The sequence below is a fragment of the Palaemon carinicauda genome, chromosome 5 (assembly GCF_036898095.1).
Source record: "Palaemon carinicauda isolate YSFRI2023 chromosome 5, ASM3689809v2, whole genome shotgun sequence".
NCBI classification, from domain to species: domain Eukaryota; kingdom Metazoa; phylum Arthropoda; class Malacostraca; order Decapoda; family Palaemonidae; genus Palaemon; species Palaemon carinicauda.
The window spans coordinates 133,985,338-134,007,677 of NC_090729.1; the positions used below are offsets into that span (position 1 = coordinate 133,985,338).

General features: G+C 42.1%; 1 protein-coding gene across 4 annotated transcripts in view; it reads left to right on the top strand.

Moving 5' to 3' along the window:
- Positions 1 to 22,340, top strand: part of woc (without children) — a 119,023-nt gene that overhangs the window by 56,874 nt on the left and 39,809 nt on the right. For all 4 annotated transcript variants that reach the window (XM_068374096.1, XM_068374098.1, XM_068374097.1 and 1 more), the window contains exons 7-9: positions 8,966 to 9,120; positions 9,411 to 9,520; positions 10,824 to 11,086. In XM_068374096.1, the coding sequence (XP_068230197.1) occupies positions 8,966 to 9,120; positions 9,411 to 9,520; positions 10,824 to 11,086 (528 nt within the window). The remainder of the gene's footprint in view (positions 1 to 8,965; positions 9,121 to 9,410; positions 9,521 to 10,823; positions 11,087 to 22,340) is intronic.

The window sequence follows — 22,340 nt, forward strand, 5'->3', positions numbered from 1 at the left end:
ATAGTGTTGAGAATTCTTTTCAATATTTTATGCTCTTCAAAGGAAAAACTTATAAGAACTGTGTTGATAATTGTAATCAAGATATGCTTATATTTTATTGAGTAATTATTCTTTTTGTATAGTCCATTTCACATCTTAATGCAGGAGAAAACCAGATTTAAAGAAATTTTATTATTGTTATTAGTGGTATTTTTATTGTTTAGTTTATTGATCTTATCCCTGAAAATATAAAGTAATTAACTGGAATTACCAGGTTAATGACCTCTAAATAGAAACAATAAAGAAAATTCCCACCCCTTCTGGTGTACTCTCCCTGTTCTAACATAGCTACCAAAACACTCCTCAGGTACCAAAATGAGAGTCATGGCTGGGTCAATGACGTAGGCTGAGGCTTGGAAAATATGTACCTTCAGATTCAAGGGGTTTCACTCCATTTAAACTTATCTTGTTTTCTTTTGTGTTATTAGATTTTGTTGGGAGAATATTCTGTTTTCGACTTAGTTTGTATATTTATCCTTTTGTTTTGACTAGCTACACCAACAGTTATGCTGATGGCTAATCATTCATTGTGGTTTTGCTCAAAATGTGAATTAAGCAGGTTATTCTCTGATTTGGTGGATCCTCACTCACTTGGCAAGGAACAAAATGTGATTTTTTTTATGCATTACTTGCAATGCATGTTTCTTGCTGTATCTTAAATCAGAAGGTATATGTGAAAATAAGCTTTAAAGTTGGACAAATCTACAGCAAGTGTTATGGCATCTGTTCTGGTTCAGTAGGGCTTGATTTTTTCCGATGGCACATTGTACCTTAGCCATGTACAATAATTCAGATCTTTCTCATAAAGTGGATAATATTTTTGTTCCAAAGGGTTACCAGTTCTTTTGCCACTGCTTTGGTGTGACTATGGACCCTCAAGTGTTTGGAAAAGAATGGCTTCAATATCCAAATGGTTCAATCCTTATTTTTGTGTACTTTTTCACCTGGAAGACTGATTGTGATTAATCCTTGCAAGGACAGCTTAATGAGGTCTCAAAGGCCTCTGCATTACCTGGAGTTACTTTCAATCTTGAGAAGTCTGTTCTTTATCCTACTCAGTTGATCACCTATTTAGAGATGATAATGTGCTGTTCTCTTTTTGGGATTTTCCAGTCATTTTGTGAGTTACTCAAAGCCTTTAAAATGAAAATTCTTCTGACTATGGGTTCCCGGGAGAAACATATTTCTCTCGGGTGTCTCTAATTGAGATCTTTGCACTATCATCTTCTTGCTCTTGGAACAGGACTTTAGTTCTAAATGAGGTATTTATAAACCATTGACAAAGGTTGAACTATTTTCTATGGTGGGACAACTTTCCTCACATCACAAAGGGAGTTGATGTAGAAATCCTGATATCAGATCTTTATCTGTTTATTAATATGTTTCACCTGAGTTCTGGTCGACCTTAGACAACATCCATGTCTGTTCTCTGGAGCTCCTAGGAGAATCTCGTGCACATCAACTGTCTGAAGTTATTAACAGTGTTCAATAGAACAGTGAGTATTGGGGAAGACCATAGACAATACCACTGCCCTAGCATTTACTTCTTACAAAACAATTTAAAATTTTTCGAGTCGCTTACGATTAGCAGAGGATAGTTATACTAATACTGACCTAGCAGGAGATATAAAAATAGAAGGGGTGGATTTAAAAGGGAGGTAGTGAAGGTTGAAGAGTTTAAAAAACCAGAGGTGCAAAGTGAATGTCAAGAAAGGTTGGAAGTGGCATATGACAGGGTGAAAATGAGAGAAAATGGTGATCTAGTGGAGGAGTGGTAGATAATAAAAGAAAATTTTATTGGGTATGCAAGTGATGACTGTGGCAAGAGAATTGTTGGAGGCAGTATGGGGAAGGGTAGTGAGGGGTGGAATGGAGGAGGGAAGATGAATGTGGAAGAGAAAAAGAAGGTATTTGAAGAATGATTGCAGGGCAATACGTATGAAAAATATGGAGAGAAAAATGTGAAAGTAAAATGCAAGGTAGCTGAGGCAAAGAGGGTGGGGACAGAGATTGGGTCGTTAATATGAAGAGAATAAGTAGTAGTTTTGGAAAGAAGTGAAGAGTAAAGAATGGTGGATCGAAAGACTGAGTGAAAGATGAAAATGGAAGGTTAAAAGGAGATGAGGCAAGGAAAATGTGAGTTGAATGTTTTGAAAGGTTGCTGGATGTTGAAGATAATATTGAGGCAGATGTAATTGCTGTTGCAGATGTTGAGGTGTCAGTAATGAGAATGAGAGAGAGATGACAAGAGAGGAAGTGAGGAGAGTACTAGATGAAACGAGAGCCGGGAAAGCACTTGGTATGGATGATGTGGGGCTGAGATGTTGAAGGAAAGGGGAGTGACTGTACTTAAATGGTTGGTGGGATTGTTTAATATCTGTTTTATGTAGTCAATGGTACCAGTGGACCGGGTGTGGACGTGTATTGTTCTGTTATACAAAGTAAAGGTAGATGTGCATGAGTGTTGTAACTCCAGGGATATTAGTCTGATTGGAAAAGTGTATGGTAGAGTGTTGATTAATAAGATTAAGGATAAAACAGAGGATGCAATCTTAGGAGTGCAGGGTGGTTTTAGGAGAGGTAGCAGATGTATGGATAAAATTTGTCTAGTTAATCAGATATGCGAGAAATATTTAGCAAAAGGTAAGGAGGTGTATGTTGCATTTATGGATCTGGAGAAAGCTTATGATAAAGATGATAGCAAAGTGATGTGGAATATGATGAGATTATATGGAATTGGTGGAATGTTGTTACAAACAGTGAAGAGTTTATACATAGACAGTAAATTGTGTTAGGATAGAAAAATGAAGTTTTTTTTTTTTTTTTTTGAGTAAGATTGGGGCTGAGACAGGGATGTGTGATGTTGCCATGGTTGTTCAATTTATTTTTTGATGTGTTGTAAGAGAGGTGAATGCTTGAGTGCTTGGTTGAAGATTGAAACTGATAGAAGAGAGTGATGTGAATGGGAGGTTAATGAATTAGTTGTTTGTGTGATACTGTACTAGTTGCAGGCTAGGAGAAACGGGGTTGATTAGTGACAGAGTTTGGAAAGGTAAAACACAGAAGGAATTTGAGAGTTAATGTGAGTAAGAGTAAGGTTTGGGGATGCATGACAAGGGAGGTTGTTGCTAGATTGAATGTTATGTTGAATGGAGAATTACTTGAAGTAGATCAGTTTAAATACTTTAGGTCTGTTCTTGCTGTAAATGGAGGAGTTTTGCAGATGTACATCAGAGTGAAGGAAGGATACAGTGTTGGGGACAGTGAAGGGAGTGGTAAAGAATAGAGGGTTAGGAATGAATGTAGAGAGAGTTTTGCTTGAGAAAGTGATTTTACTAACTTTGATGTATAGATTAGAGTTGTGGTGGACGAAAGTGACGGAGAGACGGAAATTCAATGTGTTCGAGAGGAAGTGTCTGAGGAGTATGGCTGGTGAATCTTGATTAGACAGGGTTAGGAATCGAAGTATCGAGGGTGAGAACGGGTGTAAGAAATGAATTAGCAGCTAAAGTGAATATAACCATATAGAGGGAATGGAAAATGGCTGTCTGCTGAAAGTGATGAATGCAAGAGTTCATGAGAAAAGTACAAGAGAGAGGCCAAGGTTTTGGTGGAGGGATGGAGAGAAGAAAGCTCTGTGTGATAGGAAGATAGATGTTAGAGGCAAAAGAGCATTCTAGAAACAGGAGTGAATGGCGAGCAATTATAATGAAGTTCTTATAAGCCCTGCTGCTTCCTCTGGTAGCCTTGGTGACTGCTAAGTTAGTGGCATTCAGGGGATTTAATACCTGAAGCTTTGTTCTAATGGATCACGAGGGAGGGATGGATGTGGCACCCTAGTAGTACCAAGAAAACCCAGCTGAATCCCTCGTTTTTTTGCTAACCTCAAAAATTATCGAAGTGCCATGATAAATAGATAATTAGATAGAGTAGGACAGTGCCCTAGAGATTGACCATATATTAGTATGATCGACACCCAACCCCCATCTCCACCCAAGCTAGGACCAAGGAGGGCCAAGCAATTGGTGCTGATGACTCAGCAGATAGACTTGTAGGCTCCCCCAAACCCCCCATCCATAGCTCGTAACAATCGTGAGGTTGCAAATACTTTCGAGCTTGAGCAGGTCTCGAACCCCAGTTTAGCAGATCACCAGTCAAGAATGTTTCCAATTGGAGTGTGCATTTATAACCCATTTGTTCATAGTAACTTGAATATCTTGACTGACTTGCCAAGAAGAAAAGCTCAGATTCCACCAAACGAGTGGTCTCTTTTTATCTAGTGTGTCGAGATGTGGAAACGGCAGGGACAGCCAAATGTGGACACATTTGTAAGAAGGTTCAACGAAAATGTGTGTCTTATCTCCAAAAACAGATCCCCAGTTATAGGCAGTGGGTGCAGTATTATAGGATTGAAAGAACTTGGGCAAATATGCTTCCCTTTCCCTATGAATGATCCGATCAGCTCATGAAGTCTCAAAATGCAAGGATGACTCTTGGCTCCCTCTACTGCATAGCCCTTGGTTTCCTGATCATTGGGCACTGTTAAAAGTGGCACTAAGGATGTTTTCTCTTGGACAAGCAAACGAGTTGTCCTGAAACAGCCAACATCTCATGTTTTTCATCCGAACCCCGCCCAGAAACTGCCAACCTCCCCTGTTTTTCATCCGAACCCCCATGTGCTTTAGGGAGCCGAGTGGAGACCTTTTACTGTATTTTTTTAATAGAATGGTTTTCAAAGCATTCTCGATTGTTGATTTGGCTCAGAAAATGAAGATGATCGACAAGCTGTCGGATTACAATGTTAATGGCAAATTCATTAAGCTGTCAATTTTACAATATTAATGGCAAATTCATTAAGCTGTCAATTTTACAATATTAATGGCAAATTCATTAAGCTGTCAATTTTACAATATTAATGGCAAATTCATTAACTTGTCTTACTACAATATTAATGGCAAATTCATTGTTTGATGTGATGGATGAGGTATTTTACTTATCAGAACAAATTTTGATGATATTAAATGTCCATGTTTTCTTCTTATTTAATGAAAATTTCTTTTCAATCAAAGGATTTAGGATGGTATGAAAATTGTTTTGAAATGTATTGGGGGGGGGAATTTACCAGCCATAGATATATCACAAATGTTTCAGGCTTTTTATATGCAGAAGCTCCCAGCAGATATCATGAATAATTGGAATTTAGATATTATATTATGTTTCTTGAGAAGTCTGATTTATGAGGCTATGACTCTTAATTAATATGAAGAGATTGATTGTCAAACTTCATATTAGCATAAGCATCTGTTAAAAGAATTAGTGAGTTAAAAGCATTATCTAAGATCATTTTGTTTGGTCATATTAGAGCTATTTTTGTTGCTTCTCCAGTTTAGAGCTGAAGTTGTAAAGTGAAAGGTCTTCTTAGGAATTTTATTCTGCCCTCTTTGGCCGACATAGTGAACAAGGACTGTGAGGATAGTTTTTGAAGTCCTATTAGAATAGTTAAGGTGTAAATGGATAGAACAAACAAAACAAAGTGTAGTCCCTATTTTTTTTTTTACATTGCTGTAGTTATCGTTATAAAGCAGTGCAAAATATATATGGTCTTTTTGTTGAACAAACTGACTGTCCTTGCATAGTCCTCATTAGATGAATCTTCCCAATCTGTTTTGAAGGGTAGGGTTCATAATATCAGGCTGGTGACTACTTGTCACATCAAGAATTTGTCTTTAGTACAAGTTCTTACAGTAGCTCAATGGAGAACAAATTTTCTGAGATTATTTGGGGAGAGCGTTGTATGAATTTAATGTCGTATTTACTCTTGGTCCAATATCAGCGGGGTGTTTATTAAAGTGATTGTATTGGTAACATGTAATACATAGATATGGTTATAATTTATCCATTTAGAGTGAAATTTATCTTTGAATCACAACCTATAACTATTGTTACTCTATCTTGAGGTCTGGCTCTGTATCAAATCTTATATATTGATCTGTGAGTCTTGCTTAATTGTTTGCAGGTAGTAGGTAGTAGTTTGCCAGGGAACCAGCCACTCGTTGAGATACTCCCGCTTGAGAGTTATGTTGTCCTTGTCTCGGGTTACAGTGAATTTTCCCTTTGCCTACACATACACCGAATAGTCTAGCCTTTTCTTTACAGATTCTCCACTCCTCATATACCTGACAACACTGTGATTACTGAAAATTCTTCTTCACCCTAGGAGTTAACTACTGCACTGTAATTGTTCAGTGGCCACTTTCCTCTGGGTAAGGGTAGAAGAGAGACTTAAGCTATGGTAAGCAGCTCTCCTAGGAGAAGGAGACACCAAAATCAAACCATTGTTCTCTAATCTTGGGTAGTATCACAGCCTCTGTACCATGGTCTCCAACTGTCTTGGGTTAGAGTTCTCTTGCTTGAGGGTACACTCAGGCACACTATTCAATCTAATTTCTCTTCCTCTTGTTTTGTTGAAGTTTTTATAGTTTATATATGAAATATTTATTGTAATGTTAGAGTTCTTAAGATATTTTATTTTTCCATTTTCCTTTCTTCACTGAGGTATTTTCCCTCTTGGAGCCCTGGGCTTATAGCATCCTGCTTTTCCAACTAGGGCTATAGCTTTGCAAATAATAATAATAATAATAATAATAATGCGAGAGTTATGACAGGTTTATCGAGTGGGGACCAAAGAGGGAATTATTCGATAGGAGGAAGAACCTAAGTTATTTGTTTAAAACAGTTTGTACCAGACGTGTTTCATACACGCTTGTACACCGTAGCTGGTTTGAGTTTTTATCTTCTCACCAGCTCTTCTCTGCAATGTTAATAGACCATCCTGTCTTTTCATGCTAGCATAAGCTTTTTCCCATTTAAACTTTTGTTACATTATATTGGATAGGATTTGGTTCAAGTCAATATTAGTGGAGTATTATCAAATTAATTTCCAATGAACAGTGGAGTACTCATAAGGAATGTATTGTCACCTATTTTGTTTATCTTCTTCATGGATTTTGTAATGCACAGAACTGTTTGGGATGGTGAGAAGGTTTGGACTAGATTTGTAATAGGAAACTATGATACCTAGAGTATGCTGATGATGCTGTCCTCATTAGCAGAGCACCACAGGATTTGGAATGCTTGCTTACCAGAATGCATGAAATATCACATGAGGGTGGGCTTAGGATAGCGATGATGAGAACGAAATATGCAATGGAAGATGAAATATCATTGGAAGGTGATAGGATGGGGAATGAGGTAGAATCATTTTGATAATTAGGAACTTTGATCTTTAATACAGGGTCTTAGTAATAGAAGTTTAATGAAATATTACAAAAAGCAAATCAGCAATGGCTAGATTAAGAAGAATTTGGAAATTTAATCGCCTGTAATTACATATAAAAATCAGGCTTGATATCAGTTTAGTGAGATTGATGTTACTGTATGGACATGAGTTGTGGTATGACAATGTAACCATATCCAACAGATTTTGTAAATTTTAGAACAAATCCCTCAGAAGAATTTTCGGAGTTAAATGGCAAGACAGGATTAGATGTGAAACTATAAGGGATTACTCGAGTGCCTTGTGTGGATGAGTTCATGGTGAAGGGTAGGTGTATATGGTTTGGGCATGCTCTTTGCACTCGACAAGAGAGATAAGTTCACCAGACTTTTAACTGGGCTCCACAAGGTATTAGAAGAAGAGTTTGAAGACCCAGGCCTACATGGCTGAGAATATAAAGCTTGAGGTAGATGATTAATGGAGACATTGATTTAAAAGCTGGAGATATATTTATGACTGGCAAAATCTAACGGGGCGATTTGCGTTAAAAGGCGTAGAAGGAGGAGGTGATGGTGATGTTGATGGTGATGTTTATTCTGTTCAGAAGTAAGATTTATATAAAGAAACACAAATTTTCAACTCAAATATTTTACTTCCGTACTTTTATTATTATTATTATTATTATTAAATGCTAAGCTACAACCCTAGTTGGAAAAGCAGGATGCTATAAGCCCAGGGGCCCCAACAGGGAAAATAGCCCAGTGAGGAAAGGAAATAAGGAAAAATAGAACATTTTAGGAATAGTAACAATATTAAAATAAATATTTCCCATTTAAACTATAAAAACTTTAACAGAACAAGAGGAAGAGAAACTAGATAGAAAAGTGTGCCCAAGTGTACCCTCAAGCAAGAGAACTCTAACCCAAGGCAGTGAAAGACCATGGTACAGAGGCTATGGCACTACCCAAGAATAGAGAACAATGGTTTGATTTTGGAGTGTCCTTCTCCTAGAAGAGCTGCTTACCATAGCTAAAGAGTCTCTTCTACCCTTACCAAGAGGAAAGTAGCCACTGAACAATTACAGTGCAGTAGTTAACCCCTTGGGTGAAGAAGAATTGTCTAGTAATCACAGTGTTGTCAGGTGTATGAGGACAGAGGAGAATCTGTAAAGGATAGGCCAGACTATTCGGTGTCTGTGTAGGCAAAGGGAAAGAACCGTAACCAGAGAGAAGGGTCCTATGTAGTATCTCAATGGGCGGCTGGTGCCTAGGCCAACCTACTACTACTGAATAGAACCAAGCCACTGTCCTCCTTACTTGTAAGGTTATACTTGCCCTTGTTGAATAAATTTCCCTACATCTGAGGCAATATTTACACCTTTTCCCATGTTTAGCCTTGCACTATTGGCTGGTTGTAACTCCCTTTTAAGCACCTGTGGTGTGTTTTGGTGGCTAGTTAAGAGAGAGGGTATGGTGGTTGATATTCTCTATTGTTCTAATTTAGAGGTCCTCAAGTTGGCACTTCCACTTATTAGCTTGGACTATTCAGAGGTAGGTAGGTAGGGAAATTGTTATTATTATAAAGATATCTTGTGTAAATAGACCTTATTACTGAACTCTAGATAATTATAGCTTTCTCTACCCCCTATAGTCACGTGCTGCTTATGCTTCCGAGTTATGAATGCAGAAGATGTAAACCAGTACCTTTATCATGGGGGTCACCAACTAAGAGTTTTCTGCTCTGATTCTTGTGTAAACGTTTTCGTGTTATCTGCCCGTAAAATTGTTGTATGCGACACATGTAAGGTAAGAACCATAGGTTTATGTTTATAAATGAAAAAGTATATTGTAGTTTTTAATCAGTATGGAGAAACTTGGAGCTATTTATATTTAATGATAATTATTTTGGAAGTAAGATTTGTTTGCATTTGCCCTAGGGTTTGAAAATTGTAAGCCTGAAGAAATAAGATAATGCATATAATACCTTACTATAAAAAGTTAAGTCATAGTTGTGAATTATTTTAGAATTTATGTTTAGGGATATTTTTCAGTGATGTACTTGATTTTAATGGCATATATTTTTATCTATTTCAAAGGTGAAAAAATACAACTTCGACATGATTCACCGCCAAGTGGATGAGGAGTTCCGGGAATATTATTATTGCTCTTTACATTGTTTGAAAACTAGAGACATGGGTGCTAATGAGTAAGTATAAATATCTTTGTGCTTATTTAAACCCTTGTTTCAAGTCTTAGTTCTCGACACTGCCAAAGTAAAGATTGATTGAGAATTGGACTCCTCCCATAATGTTTGGCCTTCTCCCACTTGTGATAGGTAGGTTTCTGTAGGTATGCTCATTCTTCCCCCTGTTCAGCTACTGTCAAATCATAGATGCATTGAAAGAAGTTTTGATTTTGGTAATGATTACAGATTTCTTATATTTATATTTCCTATTATGAGGAGTCAACAAAAGCTTCACTTGTCAGAAGGATTCTGTTACTAAATGGTCTGAAAATTTTAGTGCAGTATTACAATATACTATATATTTGCTAATGTATACTATATTGTTAGTGGAACAAGGCAATATGCAATATTCATAGATGATATTTATTAGATGGCTATGAATGTTTGGAATAAAGAAAAATTAGATGTTTGATTATCTTTGTATGAAGTTTGAATTGTTAATAGAATTAATTAAACTTCACAATAAAATAGAATGTTCCTGTGTTGCAAGAAACTGTTTATGCAATCAGTAATTAATGAATTCTTCAATTGAAAAGATAATGAATAGTTGAATTTTAGATATACCAAAAGTATGTTAAAAAGGTATTAATTTCCAATTTTTGTAAGTTATGAAAAAATGTGATCATTAAAAAGATTTGTTTGAAATATTCCTGTGGAGATTTTTTTCATCCGTGTAAATTGGATTTTCACTAAATCTGCTTCCTGAAATTCTGATTAGTCAAAATGTCTTTTTGAAAGTCCACTATCTTAAAAAAAAAAAAAAAGAAATTGTTTTGCCTTGAAGGGCTGAGGTCCTTTTTTGGGTTGTCAGGTCTGTGTATACTGAATTAAATTTCATGATATTTTTATAGAGACTGATAATGTTATGAGTAACTTTATCTCCAAAAATCTAGTGAGTAACATTTCAACACTCAATTTTTACTTGGTAAATCTTCTCCAAGAAATTTGGAGCTTAGAAAAACTAGAAATTGAGCAGTTTTTTTTTTAGGGAAATTGAACCCCCAAGCTAAAAATTGAGTCTTGGTTAATCAATTAAGATTTGGGTTAGAAGACACTAAAGCAAACAGATGATTAAGTTACAGCAAAACATCCAGAACCAAAAGGGTATAGTAAAATACTTTCATAACTGCCCCCATTATGCTATTCAGGGCATACTTTTGAGAGGATGATGGAATATATAATGATAATGTCTTGTTTGAATGTAATTTAAAATTGGTGAATAAGCAAGCACATGTGGTTAAGGATTTTATATTTACTCTTTCAGTAAAACTGGTAACTCCGGCACATCTGGTACAGTTGCATCGGGTAATATTTCGTCATCCACCGAGGCCCCAATTGCTGTTTGCAGTATGTGCAATACGGTAGCAAAAGCACAGTTCCATATGGTGATGTCAGACAACACGTTACGAAGCTTTTGCCGTTACAGTTGTGCATCCAGATACAAGACTACATTTGGTTTTTTGGTAGATTCAGCTCAGTCAAAGGATGCATCGTCCCAAGCAAAAAATGCACAAGTTCCAAATCTTAGTAAGTTACTGAAAGCAATTTGTTTTTTTCAATATTAAACTTAGCCGGTGATTATATAAGCTGCAGCTCTGCTGCCCGACAGAAAAACTCTACGCTCAAAATCCGCCAGCGATCGCTATGCAGGTAAGGGGTGTACTTCAACAGCGCCATCTGTCGTGCAGGTACTCAGTACTCAATGTAAACACAGAACTCAATTTTCTCTCTGTCGTGCCACCGGCAAGACCTACTAAATTCGCTGTTGCTTACTGGATTGGTTTTCACATATTTTTGGTGAAGTACACATTTCTAGTTTTGAGCTTTCGCTTTGCAGACGTTATCTTCAATACATCCTTGCATTCTTTTGTTGATATCGGATTATTTGTTGACGACTTTGGATAGTTTTTGAATTCCCCTTTGACTAATTCAAAATGGCTGACCCTTCTCAAGTCCCTAAGTTCAGGAAGTGTAATGCTAGGGACTGTTCAAGGCGTCTTCCGAAGGCCTCTATCGATCCTCACACCGTTTGTTCCAATTGTCGGGATAAAACCTGTCAATTGGAAGATCGATGTGAGGAATGCGTTGGGCTTTCGGAATTCAATTTTATCGAATTCCAGAAATATACACGTAGGCTAGAGAGAGATAGAGTCAGGAGAAGTTCATCTCGCTCCGTTGAATTTTCCTCTCCTCATGCCCCACAACCTATTCCTTCCCCTGTAGTGGTTGCTCCTGATCCCCCTTCTAGCACTCAACAACCTTCGATGGCAGATATGATGCGTGCCATCCAGGCTCTGGGTGAGAGAGTCGAGTCCTTGGCTAGTGACCGTAACCAGCTCATGGCAGACGTCAAGGAGCTGAAGTGCAAGAGTGCAGTGGGTAGTGATAAAGTGAGTGGTAGTGTTGTGGAAAGTGTTGTGGATAGTGTTGCGCTTGAGGGTTCGTCTGTTCGTGCCTGTCGTCCTCCCAGTCCGGGACCTCTTGCAAGCTCCCAAGCCCAGGGGAGAAGCAATATCGTACGACCAAAGGGTTCGAGAGGCTTTAATCAGCGAACAGACGTTCCCTCCGTGGTTTCGGGCGTATCTATCCAAGATCGCCCCACCCACACGAAGACGAGAGAGCCCATTTATTCCTCGTCTGCGGAAGAGGTTTCTCGTAAGAAACCATGGACCAAGGTCTCGCGGCCTCTTAAGCGCAAGTCGGTCCCTTCCGCGCAAGTCCAACGGCCCAGTTGTAGCCACTGGGTCAGTTCGGACTCGCTGCAGTCTTCCGACGACTGCTCACCTCCTAAGAGAGGCAAAGCGGTACCGCATCAGGCAGTAACACCGTCTGTTGCCGCACCTGCTCCTGTAGACCCTAAGTGGTCTTTGCTGCAGACCATGCAGTCACAGTTAACGTCATTGATGCAGGACTTTCGTGCGGAGAAGGTTGACGCTGCACCAACCTCTAGCCTACAACCACCCACGGTTGTGCGTCCGGTGGACGCTGAGGCTACCTTCTCCCGCACTCCAGCTGTGAGAGTCCCGCCACCCATGCGTTCCAGTGTACCCTGCCAGCCGCATGTTGACGTTCAGCGACGCATGGAACCTTCCGTTGACGTTCGCGAGGTACAACAACAGCCTAAGTTGTTTTGTTTTGACGCGGTGCGTCAACCTCCGCAACCCAGTGTGGTTACCTCTACTCGCACACAGCAGACTAGACAGTCTGGAGTAGACGCTTTGCGTCCCCGCGCTGCTATGGTTGTTGCCAGTTCACAGACTGGGCAACAGTTCCATGACGTTGCGTCCGGTTCAGTCACGCGTGCACCCGTGCTGCCGGACTCAGCTGACCAGCCGATTCCTACTCCTTTGCCGCTTCCTCCTCAGTTTTCAGATGATGGACTCTCTGATGATGACGACGCTGCACACATTGACGACCCACATACGGACATCGACGAACCCAAGACCACGCAACCCTCTTTGGACTTTAGAAAAGTTCTTGCTCTGTTCAAAGAGATGTATCCTGATCAGTTTGTGTCTGCGGCTCCACGCTCTCCTCCGTCAGAGTTTGCTTTAGGCACGCAGTCATCCGCGCCTGCCTTTACGAAACTCGTCCTCGCCCGCTCGTCCAAGAGAGCTTTACGAGTTTTAGGAGATTGGATGCAGTCCAAAAAGAACCTTGGGAAGACAGCATTTATGTTTCCCCCTGCGAGACTCTCTTCCAGATTGAGCGTCTGGTATGCCACGGGAGAAGTTCTCGGCTTGGGAGTTCCTGCCTCTGCCCAGGGCGACTTCTCAAGTCTAGTAGACTCTCCCCGCAGGCTAGCCATGAGACGTTCTAAGATATGTTGGTCTCCTTCAGACTTAGACCATCTGTTGAAAGGAGTGTTTAGAGCCTTCGAGGTCTTTAACTTTTTGGACTGGTGTCTGGGAGCTTTGAGCAGGAAGATCTCCCCTTCTGACAAGGAAGCTTCCTTGCTCATTATATCCTGCATGGACAAGGCCATACGTGACGGATCCAGTGAGCTTGCGGCTTCGTTCGTATCCGGGGTCCTCAAGAAACGGGAAAACCTTTGCTCTTTCCTGTCAGCTGGAGTAACACCGTGTCAGAGATCGGAACTTCTTTTTGCTCCTCTCTCAAAGTGCCTCTTCCCAGAGAACTTGATAAAGGAGATTGCTACCTCCTTGATTCAGAAAGACACCCATGACCTGGTTGCGTCCTCTGCCCGCAAAGCCACCCCTTTGCCTACCTTGTCTAGACCCAGGATGGACACTCCAGCGTCCAGATTCATTCCGCCCTTTCGTGGCAGAGCCTCCAGCAGAGGAGGTGCTCGTGCCGAAGGGAGACGTGGGAAGAAGAAAGGTACCAAGTCCTTTAAAGGCAGAGTCTGACTGCCACCTTCTTCAGACAGCAGTGGGAGCCAGACTCAAGAACTTCTGGCAGACCTGGGAGAAAAGGGGCGCAGATGCACAATCTGTGAAGTTGCTCAGAGAAGGGTACAAGATCCCGTTTGTACGCAAACCCCCTCTAGCAACGTCTCCCATCGATCTCTCTCCCAGGTACAGAGAGGAAGACAAGAGACTAGCTTTGAAGCAGGAGGTGTCTCTCTTACTAGAAAAGGGAGCGGTAGTCAAAGTCCGGGACCATCAATCCCCGGGCTTCTACAACCGTCTCTTCTTAGTGGTAAAGAAGACAGGAGGGTGGAGGCCGGTGCTAGACGTCAGTGCGCTGAATGTCTTTGTCACAAAGCAGACGTTCGCCATGGAGACCACAAAGTCCGTTCTAGCAGCGGTCAGGAAGGAAGACTGGATGGTCTCTTTAGACCTAAGGGACGCATACTTTCACGTCCCCATCCACCCAGAATCCCAACCTTTTCTGAGATTCGTTTACGAAAAGGTTGTCTACCAATTTCAAGCCCTGTGCTTCGGCCTAAGCACAGCTCCTCTTGTGTTTACGAGGCTGATGAGGAATATTGCCAAATTCCTGCATTTAGCGGATATCAGAGCCTCCCTCTATTTGGACGACTGGCTTCTTAGAGCTTCTTCCAGTCGTCGCTGTCTGGAGAATCTAAAGTGGACTCTAGATCTGATCAAGGAATTGGGTCTCCTGGTCAATATGGAAAAGTCCCAACTGGTCCCATCCCAAACTATAGTGTATTTAGGGATGGAGATTCACAGTCAAGCTTTTCGGGCTTTTCCGTCGGCCCCCAGAACAAGTCAAGCCCAGGTATGCATCCAGAACATGCTAAAGAAGGAACGATGTTCAGTCAGACAGTGGATGAGTCTGATAGGGACGCTTTCATCCCTGGAACAGTTCGTTTCGTTAGGGAGACTACACCTCCGTCCCCTTCAATTTCACCTAGCTGTTTACTGGAAAAAGGACAAGACGCTAGAAGCGGTCTCGATCCCCATTTCCGAGAAGATGAAGTCATCACTGACTTGGTGGAAGGACAGTATCAACCTCAGAGAGGGCCTGCCCCTGGCTGTTCAGACCCCCAACCACGTTCTCTTCTCGGACGCATCGGACACGGGCTGGGGTGCGACATTAGACGGTCGGGAATGCTCGGGAACTTGGAACTCTAATCAAAGAACGTTACATATCAACTGCAAGGAGCTACTGGCAGTTCATCTGGCCTTGAAAAGCTTCAAGTCCCTCCTTCAAGGCAAAGTGGTGGAGGTGAACTCGGACAACACCACGGTCTTGGCGTACATCTCCAAGCAAGGAGGGTCCCATTCTATGACGTTGTACGAGATCGCAAGGGACCTCCTCACCTGGTCAAGAGATCTAAACATTTCTCTAGTAACGAGGTTCATCCAAGGCAACATGAATGTCATGGCGGATTGCCTCAGTCGGAGGGGTCAAATCATTCCAACAGAATGGACCCTACACAAGGATGTGTGCAAGAGACTATGGGCCACATGGGGCCAACCTACCAAAGATCTCTTCGCAACCTCGATGACCAAGAGGCTCCCAATATATTGCTCACCAATCCCGGACCCAGCAGCAGTTCATATAGATGCCTTTCTACTGGATTGGTCCCATCTAGACCTTTATGCATTCCCCCCGTTCAAGATTGTCAACAAGGTACTGCAGAAGTTCGCCTCTCACGAAGGGACAAGGTTGACGTTAGTTGCTCCCCTCTGGCCCGCGAGAGAATGGTTCACCGAGGTACTTCAATGGCTGGTGGACGTTCCCAGAACTCTTCCTCTAAGAGTGGACCTTCTACGTCAGCCACACGTAAAGAAGGTACACCCAGGCCTCCACGCTCTTCGTCTGACTGCCTTCAGACTATCGAAAGACTCTCTAGAGCTAGAGGCTTTTCGAAGGAGGCAGCCAGGGCGATTGCTAGAGCAAGGAGGACATCCACTCTTAGAGTCTACCAGTCGAAGTGGGAAGTCTTCCGAAACTGGTGCAAGTCGGTATCAGTATCCTCAACCAGTACCTCTGTAACCCAAATAGCTGACTTCCTATTATACCTGAGGAAAGAAAGATCTCTTTCAGCTCCCACTATCAAAGGTTACAGAAGCATGTTGGCAGCAGTCTTCCGTCACAGAGGCTTAGATCTTTCCAACAACAAAGATCTACAGGACCTCCTTAAGTCTTTTGAGACCACGAAGGAGCGTCGTTTGGCTACACCTGGTTGGAATTTAGACGTGGTACTAAGATTCCTTATGTCAGAAAGGTTCGAGCTACTACAATCAGCCTCCTTTAAAGATCTCACTTTAAAGACTCTTTTCCTGGTTTGCTTAGCCACAGCTAAAAGAGTCAGTGAGATTCACGCCTTCAGCAGGAACATCGGATTTTCATCTGAAACGGCTGCATGTTCTTTACAGCTTGGTTTTCTAGCCAAAAACGAGCTACCTTCTCGTCCTTGGCCGAAATCGTTCGATATTCCAAGCCTTTCAAATATGGTTGGAAATGAACTAGAAAGAGTCTTATGCCCTGTTAGAGCTCTTAAGTTCTATTTAAGACGAACTAAACCTTTATGAGGACAGTCGTAAGCTTTATGGTGTTCTATTAAGAAACCTTCTTTGCCTATGTCAAAGAATGCAGTTTCCTATTATATCAGACTGTTGATACGAGAAGCTCATTCCCATCTGAATGAGGAAGACCATGCTTTGCTGAAGGTAAGGACACATGAAGTTAGAGCTGTCGCAACTTCAGTGGCCTTTAAACAAAATAGATCTCTGCAGAGTATAATGGACGCAACCTATTGGAGAAGCAAGTCAGTGTTCGCGTCTTTTTATCTTAAAGATGTCCAGTCTCTTTACGAGAACTGCTACACCCTGGGACCATTCGTAGCAGCGAGTGCAGTAGTGGGTGAGGGCTCAACCACTACATTCCCCTAATTCCATAACCTTTTTTAATCTTTCTCTTGAAATGTTTTTATTGTTGTTTTTGGGTTGTCCGGAAGGCTAAGAAGCCTTTCGCATCCTGGTTGATTTGGCGGGTGGTCAAATTCTTTTCTTGAGAAGCGCCTAGATTAGAGGTTTTGATGAGGTCCTGTAGTATGGGTTGCAACCCTTGATACTTCAGCTCCTAGGAGTCGCTCAGCATCCTAAGAGGATCGCGAGGCTCAGTAAGGAAGATGTACTTAAAAAAGGCAGAGTAATTGTTCAAGTCGACTTCCTTACCAGGTACTTATTTATTTTATGTTTGTTATTTTGAATAACTGCTAAAATGAAATACAAAATCCTTAGCTCATAATAATGTAAACAATTAATGCTGGTCTCTACCCACCCCCCTGGGTGTGAATCAGCTTATATAATCACCGGCTAAGTTTAATATTGAAAAATGTTATTTTTATAATAAAATAAATTTTTGAATATACTTACCCGGTGATTATATATTAAAGGACCCTCCCTTCCTCCCCAATAGAGACCCAGTGGACCGAGGAGAAAATTGAGTTCTGTGTTTATATTGAGTACTGAGTACCTGCACGACAGATGGCGCTGTTGAAGTACACCCCCTACCTGCATAGCGATCGCTGGCGGATTTTGAGCGTAGAGTTTTTCTGTCGGGCAGCAGAGCTGCAGCTTATATAATCACCGGGTAAGTATATTCAAAAATTTATTTTATTATAAAAATAACATATTTGTTCATGATGAAAATTTTCCCTGTTTTAACAAATACTTCGAATTGCTTATAAAATTTTTTGCAGTAATTATATTGGGGGTTAAAAAGTAAATATCAGGAAAGGTTGAAAATCATATGTGACGAAGTAAAAGTAAGAGAAACTGGCAATTTAGAGGAGGAGTGGAAGTTAGTAAAAGAAAATTTTGTTAGGATTGCAAGTGATGTGTGTGGAAAGAAGGTTGTTGGAGGCAGCATGAGGAAGGGCAGTGAATGGTGGAATGAAGGAGTGAAGGTAAAAGTGGAAGAGAAAAAGAGGGCTTTTGAAGAATGGCTGCAGAGTAATAGTATAGAGAAGTATGAAAAATATAAAGAGAAAAATGTGGAAGTAAAGCGCAAGGTACGTGAGGCAAAGAGGGCAGTTGACCTGAGGTGGGGTCAGGGATTGGGTCCTCAATATGAAGAGAATAAGAAGTTTTGGAAAGAAGTGAAGAGAGTAAGGAAGGCTGGCTCAAGAATTGAAGAGACAATGAAAGATGGAAATGGAAGGTTGTTAAAAGGAGAGGAGGCAAGGAAAAGGTGGGCGGAATATTTTGAAAGTTTACTGAATGTTGGGGATAATAGGGAGGCAGATATAATTGCTGTTGCAGGTGTTGAGGTGCCAGTGAAGGGAGATGAGAATGAGAGAGAGATTACAATAGATGAAGTGAGGAGAGCACTAGATGAAACGAGAGTAGGAAAAGCATCTGGTATGGATGGTGTGAGAGCTGAGATGTTGAAGGAGGGGGGTGTGACTGTACTAGAATGGTTGGTGAGATTGTTTAATATGTGTTTTGTGTTGTCAATGGTACCAGTAGACTGGGTTTGTGCATGTATTGTACCACTATATAAGGGTAAGGGAGATGTGCATGAGTGTTGTAATTCAAGAGGTGTTAGTTTGTTGAGCGTAGTTGGAAAAGTGTATGGTAGAGTAATGATTAATAGGATCAAGGATAAAACAGAGAATGCAATCTTAGAAATACAGGGTGGTTTTAGAAGAGGTAGGGGTTGTATGAATCAGATTTTTACAGTTAGGCAGATATGCGAGAAATATTTAGCAAAAGGTAAGGAGGTGTATGTTGCGTTTATGGATCTGGAGAAAGCGTATGATAGAGTTGATAGGGAAGCAATGTGGAATGTGATGAGGTTATATGGAGTTGGTGGAAGGTTGTTGCAAGCAGTGAAATGTTTCTACAAAGGTAGTAAAGCATGTGTTAGGATAGGAAATGAAGTGAGTGATTGGTTTCCGGTGAGAGTGGGGCTGAGACAGGGATGTGTGATGTCGCCGTGGTTGTTTAACTTGTATGTTGATGGAGTGGTGAGAGAGGTGAAAGCTCAAGTGCTTGGACGAGGATTAAAACTGGTAGACGAGAATGACCATGAATGGGAGGTAAATCAGTTTTTGTTTGCGGATGATACTGTACTGGTTGCAGACACAGAAGAGTAGCTTGGATGATTAGGGACAGAATTTGGAAGAGTGTGTGAGAGAAGGAAGTTGAGAGTTAATGTGGGTAAGAGTAAGGTTATGAGATGTACGAGAAGGGAAGGTGGTGCAAGGTTGAATGTCATGTTGAATGGAGAGTTACTTGAGGAGGTGGATCAGTTTAAGTACTTGGGGTCTGTTTTTGCAGCAAATGGTGGAGTGGAAGCAGATGTACGTCAGAGAGTGAATGAAGGTTGCAAAGTGTTGGGGGCAGTTAAGGGAGTAGTAAAAACTAGAGGGTTGGGCATGAATGTAAAGAGAGTTCTATATGAGAAAGTGATTGTACCAACTGTGATGTATGGTTCGGAGTTGTGGGGAATGAAAGTGATGGAGAGACAGAAATTGAATGTGTTTGAGATGAAGTGTCTAAGGAGTATGGCTGGTGTATCTCGAGTAGATAGGGTTAGGAACGAAGTAGTGAGGGTGAGAATGGGTGTAAAAAATGAGTTAGCAGCTAGAGTGGATTTGAATGTGTTGAGGTGGTTTGGCCATGTTGAGAGAATGGAAAATGGCTGTCTGCTAAAGAAGGTGATGAATGCAAGAGTTGATGGGAGAAGTAGGAGAGGAAGGCCAAGGTTTGGGTGGGTGGATGGAGTGAAGGAATCTCTGGGTGATAGGAGGATAGGTGTGAGCGAGTCAAGAGAGCGTGCTAGAAATAGGAATGAATGGCGAGCGATTGAGACGCAGTTCCGGTAGGCCCTGCTGCTGCCTCCGATGCCTTAGATGACCGCGGAGGTAGAATCAGTAGGGGATTCAGTATTATGAAGCTTCATCTGTGGTGGATAATGTGGGAGGGTGGGCTGTGACACCCTAGCAGTACCAGCTGAACTCGGTTGAGTCCCTTGTTAGGCTGGGAGGAACGTAGAGAGGAGAGGTCCCCTTTTTGTTTTTGTTTTTGTTTCTTTGTTGATGTCGGCTACCCCCCAAAATTGGGGGAAGTGCCTTGGTATATGTATGTATGTATGTAATTATATTGGTGATGAATGCAAGAGTTGATGGGAGAAGTACAAGAGGAAGGCCAAGGTTTGGGTGGATGAATGGAGTGAAGAAAGCTCTGGGTGATAGGAGGATAGATGTAAGAGAGGCAAGAGAGCATACTAGAAATAGGAATGAATGGCAAGCGATTGTGACGCAGTTCCGGTAGACCCTGCTGCTTCCTCCGATGCCTTAGATGACTGCGGAGGTAGCAGCAGTAGGGGATTCAGCATTATGAAGCTTCATCTGTGGTGGATAACGGGGGAGGGTGGGCTGTGGCACCCTAGCAGTACCAGCTGAACTCGGTTGAGTCCCTTGTCAGGCTGGGAGGAACGTAGAGAGTAGAGGTCCCCTTTTTTGTTTTTGTTTCATTTGTTGATGTCGGCTACCCCCCAAAATTGGGGTAAGTGCCTTGGTATATGTATATATGTATATTGCTCTTGATATCCGAGTTGCAAAGTTAATATGCAAGAGCCATATTTTAAATCGCGACAAATGCATAAGACAAATCACGGGTAGATAAATTTTATTATTTGAATTTTTTAAGATTATCATTTTGGCTCTATTAGTGCTTTGTAAATTGCTGGGATTTGAAGAAGTACTTTCCATATTGCTGAAATTTGAAGAAGTGTAAGCTCATTGTGCAAGTGCTATACTTTAAAGTGTGACACTTGCTTACAGTAAATTTCCTTAGAACTAACTAGGTACTTTAGATGCTCTTTGATATCTAAATTTTTGCATGCAATACAAGCTTTTCAATTGTCTGTTCCAGATTTTAAATTAGTGTTCCATTGACCAAATTATCCGTAATGGATATTTGTTCCAACACAAAATACTTACCGAGAACTACTTTCTTTGGAGTCACTTGTGATTCCTCTATCTCGACCAAGGTTTTTCCCGCTGTTACCCCCCTTACTCCGCTCTACATAGGCTTACCCCCACCGCTAAGGAATGCACCCTGAGGGCAGGATTAGGGCAGGTCACTGCTTCTCTGGGTCAGCGTCCTCATTAAGTTCCTTGGTCGTGAGCAGTACACAGCTCACTCTCGTCTTTCTCGATCCTTTGGCGCGTTTGTGTTCCATGTGTTTCCAGCGTGGGGACTTGTGTTTTTGCGTAGTGCGTTATTCGCAAGTGTTACAGTGCGTTCTCCCTGTGTATATCCCCAGTGTACGTATAGCTCACTAGTGTTGTGCCATTCGTGTGCGAACGATGGAGCATGTGCGCCGTTGCCCTGGGCCTAGAGCCGGAAAGTCGTGTGGGGCTTTCCTCTCAAAGCCAGTGGTAGACCCTCACTCCCTTTGTTCCACGTGTAGGGGGAAAGTTTGCTCCTCCGCGGACACGTGTCCGGAGTGCGTAAGTTGGGATGATATCCAGTGGGTACGCTACGGTACCAAAAAGAAGAAGTCTTCTAAGCGTTCCCCCAGGAAGATTAGTGTCGTTTCTTCGTTACCGTCGGCCAGTGATCGGTCCGACGAAGCCTCGGCTTCTCCGTCTTCTTCGCAGAGGAGAGGGCAAGAAGCCTCTAGTGTTGTAGAAAGTCAAGGTGTTCTTCCCAGGGAATCCAGTGCGAGGGAAGAACCAAGGACGGGCCCCTCTAGGGCTAACGAAGGGCCCGGTAGTGCTTCGGGTGAGTCAGGCCTTGTGGTGGGGGGCCACGCGTCCTCTGAAGATCCCGTATGGGGCAGTGTTGTGGTTTCAGAGTCACCTCCGCCCTCGTGGGCCGGTGCGCCGGGCTCTCCCCCGCCAGGGGACAACCAAACTAGAGTTCGCCGCTCGAGTAGCGATGCCTTCGGGTGGAAGCTACCGAAGACGCCAGGGAGGTCACCGCTAAGAATTGACGTGACCCTGGACCCCTGGCCCCCTGGCATGGATAGATTAGACTCTGTGCCGACGATCTCCACGGCGGTTCCCGAGGACTTCCTCCAGCATTCGATCTCGGACACCCGGCGGCAAGGAAATTCCCCCGCGGATCACGCTAGCAGCCGTTACGCGAGAAACGTGGCACCGTCGGACTCATCAGAAGTAGACTCATCCTCCGAGGAGGAAGTCAGGGGGGAACGACGCAGGAGAAGGGAGCTGTCCGAGAGCGAACATTCCCGCTCTAGGTCAAGGTCGCGGCCTAGCAAGAAGCGCTACCGCTCCCATTCCCGTAAGTATAGGAGAAATGTCTCTCCCGGGGGCGCCTGGGTCTACGTACCGTCAGGAGAGTCCAAGAGGCTCCATTCACCAGAC